The 15,356-nt window shown below is 37.0% G+C and overlaps 1 protein-coding gene across 2 annotated transcripts in view; it reads left to right on the forward strand.

Moving 5' to 3' along the window:
* SPRED1 (sprouty related EVH1 domain containing 1) overlaps positions 1 to 13,775 on the forward strand; it is a 140,766-nt gene extending 126,991 nt beyond the window's left edge. Inside the window, exons 6-7 of one of the 2 annotated variants that reach the window (XM_040492250.1) lie at positions 4,745 to 4,846; positions 7,787 to 13,775. In XM_040492250.1, coding sequence (XP_040348184.1) covers positions 4,745 to 4,846; positions 7,787 to 8,437 — 753 coding nt within the window. In that variant the 3' untranslated portion in view covers positions 8,438 to 13,775. The remainder of the gene's footprint in view (positions 1 to 4,744; positions 4,847 to 7,786) is intronic. The other variant, XM_040492251.1, reaches the window with a different exon arrangement.
* The last annotated feature ends 1,581 nt before the right edge of the window (positions 13,776 to 15,356 follow it).

Consider the following 15,356-nt stretch of genomic DNA (forward strand, 5'->3'; position numbering starts at 1 on the left):
TAAATTGGGTTGTTTCATTATTATTGGTTTTTGAGAATTTTTATTGTTGGTTTTATTTAAAAATTTTTTTTATGTTTATTCATTTTTGAAAGACAGAGAGAGACAGAGCACAAACAGGGGTGGGGCGGAGAGAGGGGGACACAGAATCTGAAGCACGCTCCAGGCTCTGAGCTGTCAGCATAGAGTCCAATGCAGGGCTTGAACTCCCTCCCGCACCATGAGATCATGACCTGACCCGAAGTCAGACGCTCAACCAACTGAGCCACCCAGGCACCCCTTTATTGTTGGTTTTTAAGACTTCTTTGTATATTTTGGATAACGTTCCTTTATCAGATATCTTTTATAAATATTCTCTCCCAGTGTATGACTTGCCTTCTCATTCTTTTGACACTGTATCTTGCACAGCAGAAGGTTTTAATTTTAATGAAGTCCAGCTTATCAGTTCTTTCTTTCATGGATTGTGCCTTTGGTGTTGTATTTTAAAGTCCTTGCCATTTACCAAAGTCATCTGTAATGTATCACTGATCTATTCTTTTGTCAATCCCACACTGTCTTAATTAATGTAATCTTGAAGTCAGGTAATGTCAGTCCTCCAGCTTTTTTCTCCTTCAATATTGTGTTGGCTCTTCTGGGTCTTTTGCCTCTTTCTATAAACTTTGAATCAGTTGTTGTATCCACAAAATAACTTGCTGGTGTTTTAACTGGGACTGCATTGAATCTGTAGACTAATTTCAGAAGAACTGACATCTTGACAGTATTGAGTCTTCCAATCCATGGATGTGGATATCTCTACATTTATTATTGATTTTGTTCATCAGTGTTTTATAGTTTCCTCATAACAGATCTTACACATATTTTGTTAGATTTATACCTAAGTATTTCATTTTGGGGAGTGCTAATATGAACGGTACTGCATTTTTAATGTCAAACTCCACGTGTTTATTGTTCATATATAGGAAAGTGATTGGCTTTTATGTATACATTTTGTATCCTGCAACCTTGCTATAATTGCTTATTAGTTTAGTTCTGGGAGTTATTTTATCAATTCTTTCAGATTTTCTGCATACATGATTATACCTTCTGTGAACAAGGACAGTTTTATTTCTTCCTTCTCAATCTGTATACCTTTTAATTCTTTTTCTTTTCTTATTGCATTAGCTAGAAACTCTAGGTTTGGATTTAATCTTTTTCTAGTTTTCTAAGGTGGAAACATAGATTATTGATTTTAGATCTTTTTTTTTTTTTTAATTTCTTTTTCAACGTTTATTTATTTTTGGGACAGAGAGAGACAGAGCATGAACGGGGGAGGGGCAGAGAGAGAGGGAGACACAGAATCGGAAACAGGCTCCAGGCTCTGAGCCATCAGCCCAGAGCCTGACGCGGGGCTCGAACTCACAGACCGCGAGATCGTGACCTGGCTGAAGTCGGACGCTTAACCGACTACACCACCCAGGCGCCCCTAGATCTTTCTTTTTTAATATATGCATTTGATGCTGTAAATTTCCCTCTAAGCACAACCTTCACTCTATTCTACAATTTTCATTTCCATTTAGTTCAAAATACTTAATTTTTAAAAATCTCTTTGATCTGTGTTAATTTGGAAGTGTTGTTTTGTTAAATCTCCACATATTTGGAGATTTTTCACTTATCCTTCTATTATTGATATCTAATTTATTTCCTTTGCGGTCTGAGAGCAGACATTATATAATTTGTATCCTTTTAAATTTATTGAAGTCTGCTTTGTGGCCCAGAATGTGGTCTGTCTTGGTTAATGTTCATGTGAACTTGAGAAAATATTTTGCTGTTGTTAAATAGTCTGTAGATGTCACTTATATTCATATGATTGATGGTGTGGAGTTCAACCAGGTCCTTACTGATTTTCTGCCTGTTGGATCTGTCCATTTCTGACAGAGGGGTGTTAAAGTCTCCAGCTGTGATAATAAGTATGTCTCTTTCTCCTTGCAATTCTGTCAGTTTTTGCCTTGTGTAATATAATGCTCTGTTTTTAAGCACGTACACATTAAGGATTGCTAGGTCTTCTTAGAAAATTAATCTTCTATCATTATGTAATGCCCTTCTTTATCACCACCAACTTTTCTTGCTTTGAGGTCAGCTGTGTCTGAAATTAATTAAATAGGCTTTCTTTTGATTAGTGTTAGCATAGTATATTTTTCTCCATCTCTTTACCTTTACTCTGTAAGTACGTTTCTTATAGACAACACGTAGTTGGGTCTTCTTTATTTTCTCTGACAGTCTCTGTTGTTTAATTGGTGCGTTTAGGGCATTAACATTCAAAGTGATTATTGATACAGCGGAATTAATATCTACCATATTTTTTATAGTTTTCTATTTGTTGCCCTTTTTCTCTGTTTCTGTTTTTGTCTTTCATTTATTTTCTGTCTTTGTGGTTTAATTCAACATTTTACATGGTTTCGTTTTCTCTCCTTTTTGGCAGATAAGTGACATTTGTTTGTCTGTTTTATCTTTTTTTTGTGGTTATCCTGAGATTTGCATTATACCTTTACAACTAATCTGTGTCCATTTTCAAAGAACACTAAATTACTTTACAGATCTTGCAATTACCTTATAATAACAAAATAATCCCAATTCCTCCTTCCCATCTCTTGTATCATTGCCATTCATTTCCGTTTATATATGTAAGTATACACACACACACACACACACACACACACACACACACACATAATCATACATAATTGAATACATTGTTACCATTTTTATTTTTTTTTAATTAAAAAAAATTTTTTTAACGTTTATTTATTTTTGAGACAGAGAGAGACAGAGCATGAACGGGGGAGGATCATAGAGAGGGAGACACAGAATCTGAAACAGGCTCCAGGCTCTGAGCTGTCAGCACAGAGCCCGACGTGGGGCTCGAACTCACGGACCGTGAGATCATGACCTGAGCTGAAGTCGGCCGCTTAACCGACTGAGCCACCCAGGCGCCCCCATTGTTACCATTTTTAAACAACTGTTCTCTGTTCGCTCAATTAAGAATAAGAAAAATTAAAACTTTATTTTATTTTCACTTATTCCTTCGTCAGTATTCCTTTATTCTTACGTAGATCTGAGTTTCTGATCTGTATTATTTTCCTTCTCTCTAAAGAACCTCATAACATTCCTTGTAAGGCAAGTCTACTGGCAACAAATTTCTTCAGTTTTTGTTTGCCTGAGAAAGTCTTTATCTCTTTTGAAGGATTTTGGTTTTTTGTAGGGTACAGCATTCTAGGTTGGCAGGTTGTTTCTTTCACCACTTTAAATCTTTGACTCCACTGCCTTCTTGCTTGCATGATTTCCGAGAAGAGGGCAGATGTGATTCTTTGTCCCTCTGTAAGTCAGGAATTTTTCCTTTGGTCATTTTTCAGGACTTTTTCTTATTTTTGAGTTTTTATAGTTTGAAAATGGTATGGTAGGTGTAGTGGGGGAGAGGGCGTGGCATTTATCCTGCTTGGTATTCTCAGAGTTTCCTGGGTCTGTGGTTTGGTGTCTAACATCAATATGGGTAAATTGTCAGTCATTACTATTTCATATAGCTCAGAGATTCTTTCTTCAGTCCTGTCCAGTCTAATAAGTCCCACAAAGGCATTCTTCATTTCTCTTGGTGTTTGTGATCTCTAGCATTTCTTTTTGGTTCCTTATTAAGATTTCTATCTCTTTGCTTGTATTGCTCATTTGTTCTTGCGTGCTATCCATTAGAGCTTTTAGCATATTATTCATAGTTGTTTTAAATTCCTAGTCTTCTCATTCCAAATCCCTGCTGTGTCTCGTTCTGGTGCTTGTTCTATCTCTTCAGATTGTTTTTGTCTTTTAGTATGTTTGGTAATTTTGTTCTTTATAGCTAATAGCTGGACATGATGTACTGGGTAAAAGGAACTGCTGTAAATAGGTCTTTAGTATGTGGTGGTGAGGTATGGGGGGACGGGGAGCATTCTGTAGTCCTATGAATAGGTCTCAGTCTTTTAGAATGAGCCTATGCCTCTGGTCTGTGAACTCCACCAGTATTTCTCAGTTTTTTCTAATTTCTTAGTTGGGTTAGATGGTTAGAGTTGGCTGTTTCCCCTCTCCTAGGTCAGATAAGCTCTGATAATATCCCAGTAGGTAAGGCTCTGGTTAACTAGTTTCTCCTGAGGGCAGACCTTGGGAGTTTTCTGGCATAGTTCAGAAGTGGTTCCTTTCCCCCTCCCCCTGCTGGAAGCATGCAGGGATTTTTCTGATATTTATCGGCTGAGCTCCGGGAGGTAAACCCCCAAAAGTGTGGGGCTTCACCATCAGCAGCTCCACCTCAGCGCTCGTTTCTGCAGCAGTTCGGCTCATGAGTTTGTTCTGGTGAGCTGTGACTCCCATTACTTTCCCGTCTCTCCAGTATTGGGGGCGGTGGTTTGCACCGTGTCCTCCTCTGTCTTACAGATCTGAGCCAAATTGGTGCTATTTTTTCTATTCAGTTGTTTGCTTGTTGGAACAGAGTGGCGTTTACTAAGTTCCTCACGTGTAGAACCAGAAACCAGAAGTTCGTGTTACTTTTGAAATTAAAATTTAAATGTATAAGGAAAGACCTAAGTTCACATAATCAATAGGATGATTCAAATAATGCTCTTTATTACAACCATTTTGAAAAGCTGCACTGCTAATAGGTTATGAAACTTTGGAATACACACTGTATGGTTTTATTAAAAATAAGAAACACATTCTCTGGTCACTTAAGTAGAAATTGTTTATATTTTAGATAACATTCAGTCATCCGGGCCTAGACATTCAGGGCAGAAGTATAGAATATGTACAACGGCAAATATCCAAGGAATGTGGAAGCCTAAAGTCCCAAAATAGGGTAAGTAATCTTAGCTTATCTCCTATTGTGGGATATAACTAATTAACACATAAGTGAAATTTTTTAGTCCTTTTAATTCTCCATGTAGCTGAATTATACTAGAAAATCTTTTGTGTGTTAATTTGCTACATGCACGTTTATAGAACACTATTACTTAAATTCCATCCAAATTTCTGGTTTGACTCTAGGAATTGCCACTGTGTATTTATCACTGGATAAAGCCAAGAGAAATTGTGTATTGTGAATTTAATGGACTGTATCCGCCATTCCACCATTAGCCCAGACCTGGAGGGTTTTTTAGCCCCGGTTCCAAATATCTTGAGAATGGAAGTTTGTCTCAACCTGAGTCAGGTGCTTACCTGTAGACGGTCACTGTGTCCAGGGACTGGGCATAGGCAAAGGAGAAACAAATGTGACTACTAGAAGCCCACTTGTATAGATAAAGGAAAAGGTCATTTTGATTCAGACACCATTTGATTTATCCCCAGAAAGATTTAACCTGCTCCCTGGCCTCAGGAAGATAATCTACCGAGAAAGGAGGAGGAGAGAGTGAGAATCAGTAGGTGTGGGTGTCCTGTGTTTCAAGTGACTCGTATAACCAAGCTGTATACATGTATGTCTTTGTATTCGTTTGCTAGGGCTATCCTAACAAAATAGCAGACTGAGTGGCTTGAAAAACATACTGATTTTCTCGTAGTTCTGGAAACCGGAAGTCCAAAATGAAGATGTTGGCACATTTGGTTTCTTCCCAGCCTTCTCTTTCTGTACCTTTTGGCTGTGTCCTCACATGGTCTTTTGTACACCCACACATCTCTGGTGCCTCCTCTCCCTGTATGTCCAAATTTCCTTTCTTAGAAGGATACCAGTCAGATTGGATTAAGACCCACCTTAATTAAGGGTCTATTTTAATGTAATCACCTTTTAAAGGCCCTGTATCCAAATGTAGTCATATTGTGAAGTACTGGGGGTTGAGGTCTCAGCATATGAATTTTGAGAGTGCACAAGTCAGCCCGTAACATTGCACACTCTGGTTCCTCACATTCATCCCATTACAACAGCCCAGAAGTCTGAACCCCTTGTAGCGTCAATTCTAAATCCTAGATCTTGTCTAAGTCAAGTGTGGGTGAGACTCAAGGTATGATTCGTCCTAAGGCAGAATTCATCTCTACCTGTAAAACAAGACACCTGTAAAACAAGACCCAAATACCTGCTTCCAAAATACCATGATGGAAAAGGCATACAATAGATACTTCTTTTGAAAAGTGGTAAATTTTAGAAAGAAGAAAGCAGTCATGAGTCCTAAGCAAGTCTAAAACCTGGCAGGGCAAATTCTGTGAGATTTTAAGGTTTGAAAATAATCCTCTTAGGCTTTGGCTCATTGCTTTGACCTATGCGCCTACCACAGTGGTGACCCCATTTCCTTGGCAGTGTGTGATAAACTCCTACCAAAGGCTCTAGGTTTTCTGGCCCACTGCAACTGAGGAATTGCCTTTGCCATATGGAATTGAGGAGAGAGACTTACCTTTGGGGTCGTTCTTCCCTTTTTTTAAAGGATAACACATGTTTTCAGTTAGATAGCTGTATTTCCAGTCCTGTAAATCCTTGGTGTCCAGTAGCCTTTCTTCATTTCATCCTACCTCTCTTCCCTTTAGTCCAACATGGCAGCATTTCAGTTGAGATGGTTGGTTGGATTTGGCAATCACACCCATAATCTCTTTATTATGTGATGGATCAGCATACCTTTGCATGCTTTCTAAATTTTTGCACTATCCATAGGCTGAGAATTTTCTGACTCTTGAAGATCTGCCTCCTTTTTGCTTCAAAATTTCTATTTCAATTTATCCCTTTCCTCTTACATTTTGCTGTTAGCAGCAAGGAGTAACTAGTCACCTTCAGCACTTTGCTTAGGAATCTCTGCTAAATATCCAAGTCTATCACTCACAAGTTCTATATTCCACAAAACACTAACATACAATCCATCCACATTCTTCACCCAATTTGTAACATGGATCGCCTTTCCCCAGTGTCCAATAATGTGTTCTTCATTTCCGTCTGAGCCTTCACCAGAAGCATGTTTGACAGCCATATTTCAACCAACAGTCTGTTCAAGGCTTTTTGTAACATACACCTCAAAACTTTTAGCCTTTACCCATTACCCAGTTCCAAAGGCATTTCCACGTTTTTAGGTATTTGTTAACAACAACACTCCAATTCTTGGTACTAAAATTTATATGAGTCAGGGTTCTCCAGAGAAACGGAACCAACTAGTTGTGTTATGTATACACAGAGAGATTTATTTTAGGGAATTGGCTCATGCAATAGTGGAGGTACATATGCAGAATATGCAGGTAGGCTATCAGGCTTGAGACCCAGGGAAGAGTTGCAGTCCCCATCTAAACGCAGAATTCTGCTAGTAGAATTCCATCTTGCTTGGGCGGGGCGAGGCAGGGGGCCGTGGTCAGCATTTATACTATTAAGGCCTTCAGCTAATTGGTGAGGTCTGCCTATGCCCTGGAAGATAATCTGTTTCCCTCATAGTCCACCAATTTATTTTTATTTAATTTTTTTTTTAATTTTGTTTTTCAGCATTTATTTATTTTTTGGGACAGGGAGAGACAGAGCATGAACGGGGGAGGGGCAGAGAGAGAGGGAGACACAGAATCGGAAACAGGCCCCAGGCTCTGAGCCATCAGCCCAGAGCCTGACGCGGGGCTCGAACTCACGGACCGCGAGATGGTGACCTGGCTGAAGTCGGACGCTTAACCGACTGCGCCACTCAGGCGCCCCATAGTCCACCAATTTAAAGATTAATCTCATCCAAGAAACATAAACATCCAAAATAACGTTTGATCAAATATTTGGGCATGCAGCCTAGCCAAATTGACATATAAAATTAACCTTCACAGTTATTACTGCAGTTTTCATCTCTTTCCTTTTTAGGTCCCTTTGAAATCAATCCGACATGTCAGCTTTCAAGATGAGGATGAGATTGTCAGGATAAACCCTCGAGATATCTTAATACGTCGTTATGCAGACTACAGACATCCTGACATGTGGAAAAATGACTTAGAGAGAGATGATACTGATTCCAGTATTCAATTTTCTAAACCAGACAGTAAAAAATCAGACTATCTGTACTCTTGTGGGGATGAGACTAAGTTAAGTTCACTCAAAGACTCTGTGGTATTTAAGGCACAGCCTTCCTCATTAAAATTTAAGAAGTCAAAACGAAGAAAAGAAGATGGTGAACGTTCCCGCTGCGTATACTGCCAGGAAAGGTTTAATCATGAAGAAAATGGCAGGGGAAAATGTCAGGATGCTCCAGACCCTATTAAAAGATGCATATATCAAGTTAGTTGCATGCTCTGTGCAGAGAGCATGTTATATCATTGTATGTCAGACTCAGAGGGAGATTTTTCTGATCCCTGTTCATGTGACACTAGTGATGACAAGTTCTGCTTACGATGGTTAGCCCTAGTAGCTTTGTCTTTCATTGTACCATGTATGTGCTGCTATGTCCCTTTGAGAATGTGCCATCGTTGTGGTGAGGCGTGTGGGTGCTGTGGCGGGAAACATAAAGCTGCTGGATGAAAGGATCCAGTGCCAAAATGAGCTTAAAATCTTTGTTTCCAGGAATTAGCTAACTTGGATTTGTGGAAACTTTTGGCAAGCAATATGAAATCTTGCCTGGTGATCATTGGGGCCACACGTGGAGGAAGCAGAACTTGTCAGTTCTTGGCATTTCACAAATGCTAGCCATGCCTAACTTTTTCCCTTGAGTGCATGGCATGTTTTGTTACAGGTTGTAAAGAGTATCTGCAAAAGGAAACTATTTCTGGTTATTGGGTATAAAAAGTGAGCATAAAATATCCAACTAAAAGGGATTAATTTTTGGCATTTTTATATATTTATGCATTAGGTGATGGGACTTTTAAAGGTTTGAATTCATTAAGACATGAACTAAAAGTGCACTAGGGGACAGTTGATTTCAATCTAAGAAAAGTTAACACTTGGGAATTGTAAGAAGTAAAACAAGTACAACTAAATCATTTATTAGTTGTTTTTTGAAAGCAGTTTTATGTATAAATAACAAATGTTTATATTTAACTAAATATAAGGTACGAATTATCACATATTAAACTTTTCTTCCCCTTCCTAGTTCTGAAGTAGATGTACATATATCTACTGTCACATTCCATTATATTTTGAATATTTTACTCATCTAGTTAATAACGTTTTTATTCCATGTGAATGATTTGATATTTTCATCCTCATTTCCCTTGGCTACAGTTTATATTGAGTTATATCTGTACATTCTGGTAATCTAAAATCTTTAAAAATATTCTAATAGGCTTGAGTGACCAATTTTTTTTTAAAGCACAGATGTAATTGTCTAATGTTCTGATGGGAACGTAACACTTATTTTTATATAAAAAGAGACTGAGTAAACATTATAGAAAAAAGTGAGTTTTGGGATTGTTTTGTTTTGTTGTGGTATTCAACCAGCAAGTTGTTTTCTTTCAGAGTTTTCCTCCTTCAAAAAATCATATTGCATTTACAAATGTTTTACAAGGCAAAAAGTGTAACTGGATAGTTAATATAAAAGTTTCCTCCTGAGATCTCCACTTAACTCTGCTAAACTAGAATATGTTCAGCTGTGTTACTAATTTTTTAACTTAATTCTCATTGCTTATTATTTGCATAAGAGTAACTTTTCCCAGTTGCATTTTATTTTATTTAAACTGGCCTAAAAGCAAAATTATTATATGTTAAAGTATATACTGAACTATCCCAGGAAAGTATTTAATCCAACATTGTGAATGAAATATCTTGTACATATAATTTTATTTCTTTTGCAGAGCATTGTATTACTGGATGTTTTATTTACAAAGTAGTTGGATAAATGTTCCAACAAATTGTTTAAAGTGGTTGGGGTCAATTTGTCTGGGTTTTTTGGGTTTTGTTTTTGGTGGGGTTTTTTTGTTTGGTTTGGTTTCATTTTTTTTTTTTTTTGTTTTGTTTGTTTTTTTTGGGTTTTTTTGGTCTTTTTAAGTGTTACATTAAAACTCTAACAAAGTAAAGGGTTCTTTAAGAACGTTCCCTTAGAGGGATAGAGTTGAGAAGTGTGCCTTTTTTTTAATGGCTTGAAGTTTCAGAAGTGATAGAAATTAAAATCACACTACCATTTGAAGCTCATTTCTATGCAGGTTTTAAAATGTCATTTATGTATCATTCTTTTTACATATCACACTTAGGGTTGTGTTCACTTTCTTCTTTTGCCCCAGATCAAACTGAACAATGTATATAACACTATCTGTCTGTAAAATACTTTTTTTTAAGAAAGCATTTATATTTATATGACAGCTTGAACTGACAACATTGTGTATATAGATCATCTTGAAGTATTATTTCACATTGAAAAGAAGAAAAATATATTGATAACTATAGATGTTATGAAGAAGAGGTTATTTCTAGTTTTGTACTAAAAATCAATTGGATGAACTAAATCCAAAATATGACACTGTAGCAGCCGTTTTAAGACTTATTTTTACTGTTTATATATTTGAACACTGCTACACCAGATGATCTTCATCCCTGAAGTTTTCAGCTAAACTTGGTTTCCTAGAATAGACTGTTAACTTTCAAAATTACTTTTTATTGGTGAAATGGAAATACTCGTTTTCCTTGTGAATGAATTTTCATATTTGTAAGTGCTGAATTTATAATTCAGGTTTGAGCAAGGTGTGAATAACTGAAGAAAATAACTTGCTGGCTATATAGGAAAATGCTGTGGAAATGAACTGTGTATATACTTCTGGGAAGAACAATTTTAATCATTTCTTCTGTTAAGCACTAATCAGTATAGTGCAACTCCTGGTTCTGTACTGTATTTTATATGCAACATATATGCTTTAATATTTTAATGTCTGTGCATTAATATTTTCAACTTGTTTAACCACTTTGCTGCTAAGATTTCGCCATCCCATTCCCATTTTTTCCTTTACCATTTTAAACAAGTTTCTTCATTAAAAACTACGGTGATGAAATGGTTTTTATTTCCCCTTGGATTTTCATAGTTAACACACTCAGATTCCAAACTGGTCTAGAAAACTAACGAAATATAGTGCTATCTGAATCCCTATGTGGGAATATTCTCTTGAGTAAATTCTCATTATGTGGGGGGGTAAAAAGGATAGTCTGAGTTTCTCATTCTTGACGTGTATCGGTAAGTTCAGGAACATCTTCTCCTTCTGCCTACAGACCTGGTACTGCCAAATGGCTTTTCCTCGGAAACCTTTCTCTTTGAATCTGGTAGTAGAAGCAAATGGCTTCATAGAACAACTCAACTAACAGTAAATACTGAAAATGAAATCATCTGGATGGCATAATAAGAAAGACTTTGGTCTGATGGCTTGTTGTGTTCAGAGTTGATAACTCTTAAATGATTTTTCTCCTGCCTTGACAGGAGAATCCTTTGATTTTTGAAGAAATAGGAGGTATGGGACTTCAGCACCACCTACTGGATGATTTATAGACCAGAGACCTGAGGTGGCAATCGGGATCTGACAGGGTTCATCACTACTACCAATAAAAAAGGGCTATTTAAGCAGTGGCCACCTCCAAAGGGAGAAAACAAGAGTAAGAATTAGCTCAAAGGAACTGTAAATCGAATCTTTCCTCTAATGTGTCTGGTTGGTCACTGAAAGATTTTAAGCACTTTTTTCTTAAATAATCTGTCTTAAAATATTTATTGATATTCAGAACTGGCAATCAAACATAATGGATGTGCCGAAGCATTTGCAAAACTGATTCTTTTAACTTGCAAAAGCCATTACCAAAATGGTATTCTAATTTCCCTCCCATTACCAGTCAGGGGGAGTTTTTTTAAAGAAAATAATTAACGTCACCTGTATTTCATCATGATAACTTCAGAGAGTGTGTGTATGTCTCTGGGATGATGTTGGGACAGGGGTTAAAGTTTAGGGGGGAAAACTTGAAACTACCTATTTTCATTGGTTATTCAGCAGTGCCTAAAATGAACTTTTGAAGTAATATAAATGCACTTTCAACTCATGTGTATAGTGCCATCTGATATGTTGGGTAAGTCTTTCTTTTTCTTTTTTCTCCCCAACCCCTTGATTGAATGCCACAGAGATGTTTTCTAATATCCATGTAGGTCTTCAAAGTACAGGAAACACGTACTTTCCTCCAGATGGGCAATTCAAAGGCTGTTTCTTTTTTTTGAAATTTACTTAGACTTTGTGATTACACTTCGGAATATATGTGTAAGTTTGGGTTTTTAATTTTAGCCCAAAGATATATTAGGCAAGTGTAACATTTTTCTACATGTAACTTTGAAAACTTTATTTACCTAGAAAACAGATCCTTCACTAAATATTCTCATTCTTAATTTGACCTCCAGGTTCACATTTCTAAGGATAAAGGAAAGCACTAGAAACTTGCATTGTTGCACTTAAAAAAAAATTGGTCTATAAACCATGGTAATAATAGTACCATCAGGTGTTTTGCAGTGAGTCAAAACATTAAGAAACCACAACCTGAGGTGATTTATATAAACCAAAAAAAAAAAAAAAAAAAAAAACCCACAAAAAACAAAAAAGGGCTTTAAGGTATTAAGGTACTGTTTGCCTAGCAGCCAGGTGGTTATAAAACTTTCATATGCTTTGATACACTGATGTTAGCCATTGTTCCTGAAAGCTCCTTAAATTGCATAAGTTGCTAGTTTTGAAACTTCTCAAGAATAATCTAGTTGAAAAACCTTTGTATTAAAGATACACATAGATTTTTGTGAACATTGCCGGTATGTAGTGTCATTGCTTTCTATTCTTGACCTCAAAAGTGCCTCACTTGTATATTCCTTCCATTAAAAGCTTGACTGCATTCTTTCTAATAAGCAATGAAAACTTGTTTAACTCCTGTCATAATGTATCTCCTTAGATATAGTTGCTTAGCTTGATAGTTTGGATATATGATGTAAATACGCATATATAAGTTTGTAACTGTTTTTGTTACATCATACCCATGTAATTGGACATATCAGATGATATCATAAGAATTTGTTTTAATTACCTGATTAAACCTATCATGAAATACAAAAGGACTTTTTCTTACTCTTCCAGAGGATATCAAAGTATCACATAAGAGATCATAATTACTCAAAGAGAAAGCAATAGAAATGAGCTTTTTAAAAAAAATCATTTTTAAGGTATATTTTTAACTGAAAACTCATGTATATAGTTCATCTTATTGACATTTATTCATCCTTGATTGTATCCAGATTTGTTATGGTCTGTTACCTATAAATAGGTAAACACAGTAAATATAAATATATTTATTGGTTTGGGAACATGTTACCACTAAATCTGGATGAAATGATAATCTAAGAATGATATATGGGAAATTTTTAACCCCAAACTACTATTGCTTTATTGTGTGCCCTACTCGGTTTCAGAGTTTCATTTGTAATATAAACAAAATACTGATCTAGATTAAAAATTAGGACAGTACTCTACTCAAAAATCATAGCTTATTTCAACACCAGAATAACTTTTGGATTACTGTGTTACAGTTGTATTTGCTTGAAGAATCAACAATTAACTGTTTACCATGAATTATGAAGTATAGTCTCCTGTGCTTATTTGCAGGTTTTCAGAAATGTGCTTTACATTCTTCACAATCAAGTTAATATTCACAAGTAAGTAGAATAGTTTCTACAAATTGAAACTAGGGTTTCTGCTTGGCCATCAGTATAGTGCCATGCACACGGTGGTCCTTAAAGGGGAAAAAAGTGGTATTAATAGTAAAACTGACTCTACTCTTAACTGCTTTAAGATTGGCAGTTTTGGAGAGATCCCTTGAAGTACTGGCTCAAAAATATATTCAAAATAAAAGTCTAACAAAATCTGAATTGAAATGGTGTTTCTTTTTTTGTTTAACAGGTTTTTTTATGTTAAGTGTGTGTGTGTATGTGTGTGTGTGTGTGTGTGTGTGTGTACACACACATGTATGTTTGTTTATTTATTTTAAGTGTCCTTTATTTTGAGAGAGGGAGTGAGAGAATCCCAAGCAGGCTTTGCCCAAGGCAGGGCTCTGTCTCACGAACCATGAGATCATGACCTGAGTTGATTTCAGCTCAGATGTTTAACCAACTGAACCATCCAGGTACCCCTGTTATGTAATATGTTTTAAATGACCACTTTCAGTTCTCAGTTCCATAATGAAGTGTTATCCTCCTTTTTTTTCCACTAGGAAAGCGACTTAGGCTGCAAGAGGTTAAAAAATATTCCCAAGATCAGAGGCACCAGGTTTTGAACCAAAATATGTTACTCCAAAATCCATGCTTTCAGTCACAATGCAATTTTGCATTTTGTTACAAGTGTTACCGATGTACTGAACAGAATAGTTGTATTGTTCTGTTAAAATGAAATTTTATTTAAGCTGGAGTGATTTTATAAGGGAATAACTTTTTTTTTAAGTAGGCTCCATGCCCAACATCCGAAATTGAGAGCTGCATGTTCTATTGACTGAGCCAGTCAGGCACCCTACGGGTAACTTCTTAATTCCCACTCCCTTTTGTTTCAATTCTAGATCCCCTATTCATCTCTCTCACTAGATTGTGGTGTACTATCCACAGTATGGCATGTGGGGATCTTTAAAATGGGGAGTAAAATCAAGAGTAAGATTGTGATAATGCTTAAATCATCAAGATAGATCAGTTTGTGCTGATCCAATAGAAAGCACTGAAGACCTACATGCTGTCCAGTGTGTGGTTCATCTTGCTCAGTTGATGGCATTTCCCTAAAGGTTTTGAGTCTGAGGGATTCTTTTTCACCAAAGCAGTGGTACTTCCTGTTGAGGCAATAGAAAACAGTGCTCTCAAATGAGTTTTCTGGATTCTGTACTTTTTTCAAATAGCCATTTGTATGTCAGTTGTCCCACAAAGCCTGTCTTAGAACCAGACTTGCATTTAGTATCCGGGCTACCTACATGCATGTCACAGGGTAGTGTCCCCCTTCCCTCAAACTTACTTTTAGCCTAGGAATAATTTACAGCAACCAAGAGGTAGTTGCTGTAAATGCCAGAAGATGCTGGAGAATGCCAGAATTCCTAATATTGAAATACGATTATCCTGGATGATAAAACTTAAGGAAACCTGTTTAACTTTCATTTCTGTTATTTTTATTTTTTGCATTGTTAGGGGCGCCTGGGTGGCGCAGTCGGTTAAGCGTCCGACTTCAGCCAGGTCACGATCTCGCGGTCCGCGAGTTCGAGCTCCGCGTCGGGCTCTGGGCTGATGGGAGGGCGCCTGGGTGGCGCAGTCGGTTAAGCGTCCGACCTCAGCCAGGTCACGATCTCTCAGTCCCTGAGTTCGAGCCCCGCGTCTGGCTCTGGGCTGATGGCTCAGAGCCTGGAGCCTGTTTCCGATTCTGTGTCTCCCTCTCTCTCTCTGCTCCTCCCCCGTTCATGCTCTGTCTCTCTCTGTCCCAAA

Source organism: Herpailurus yagouaroundi, unplaced genomic scaffold, assembly GCF_014898765.1.
Source record: "Herpailurus yagouaroundi ecotype Mexico unplaced genomic scaffold, PumYag 184, whole genome shotgun sequence".
NCBI classification, from domain to species: Eukaryota; Metazoa; Chordata; class Mammalia; order Carnivora; family Felidae; genus Herpailurus; species Herpailurus yagouaroundi.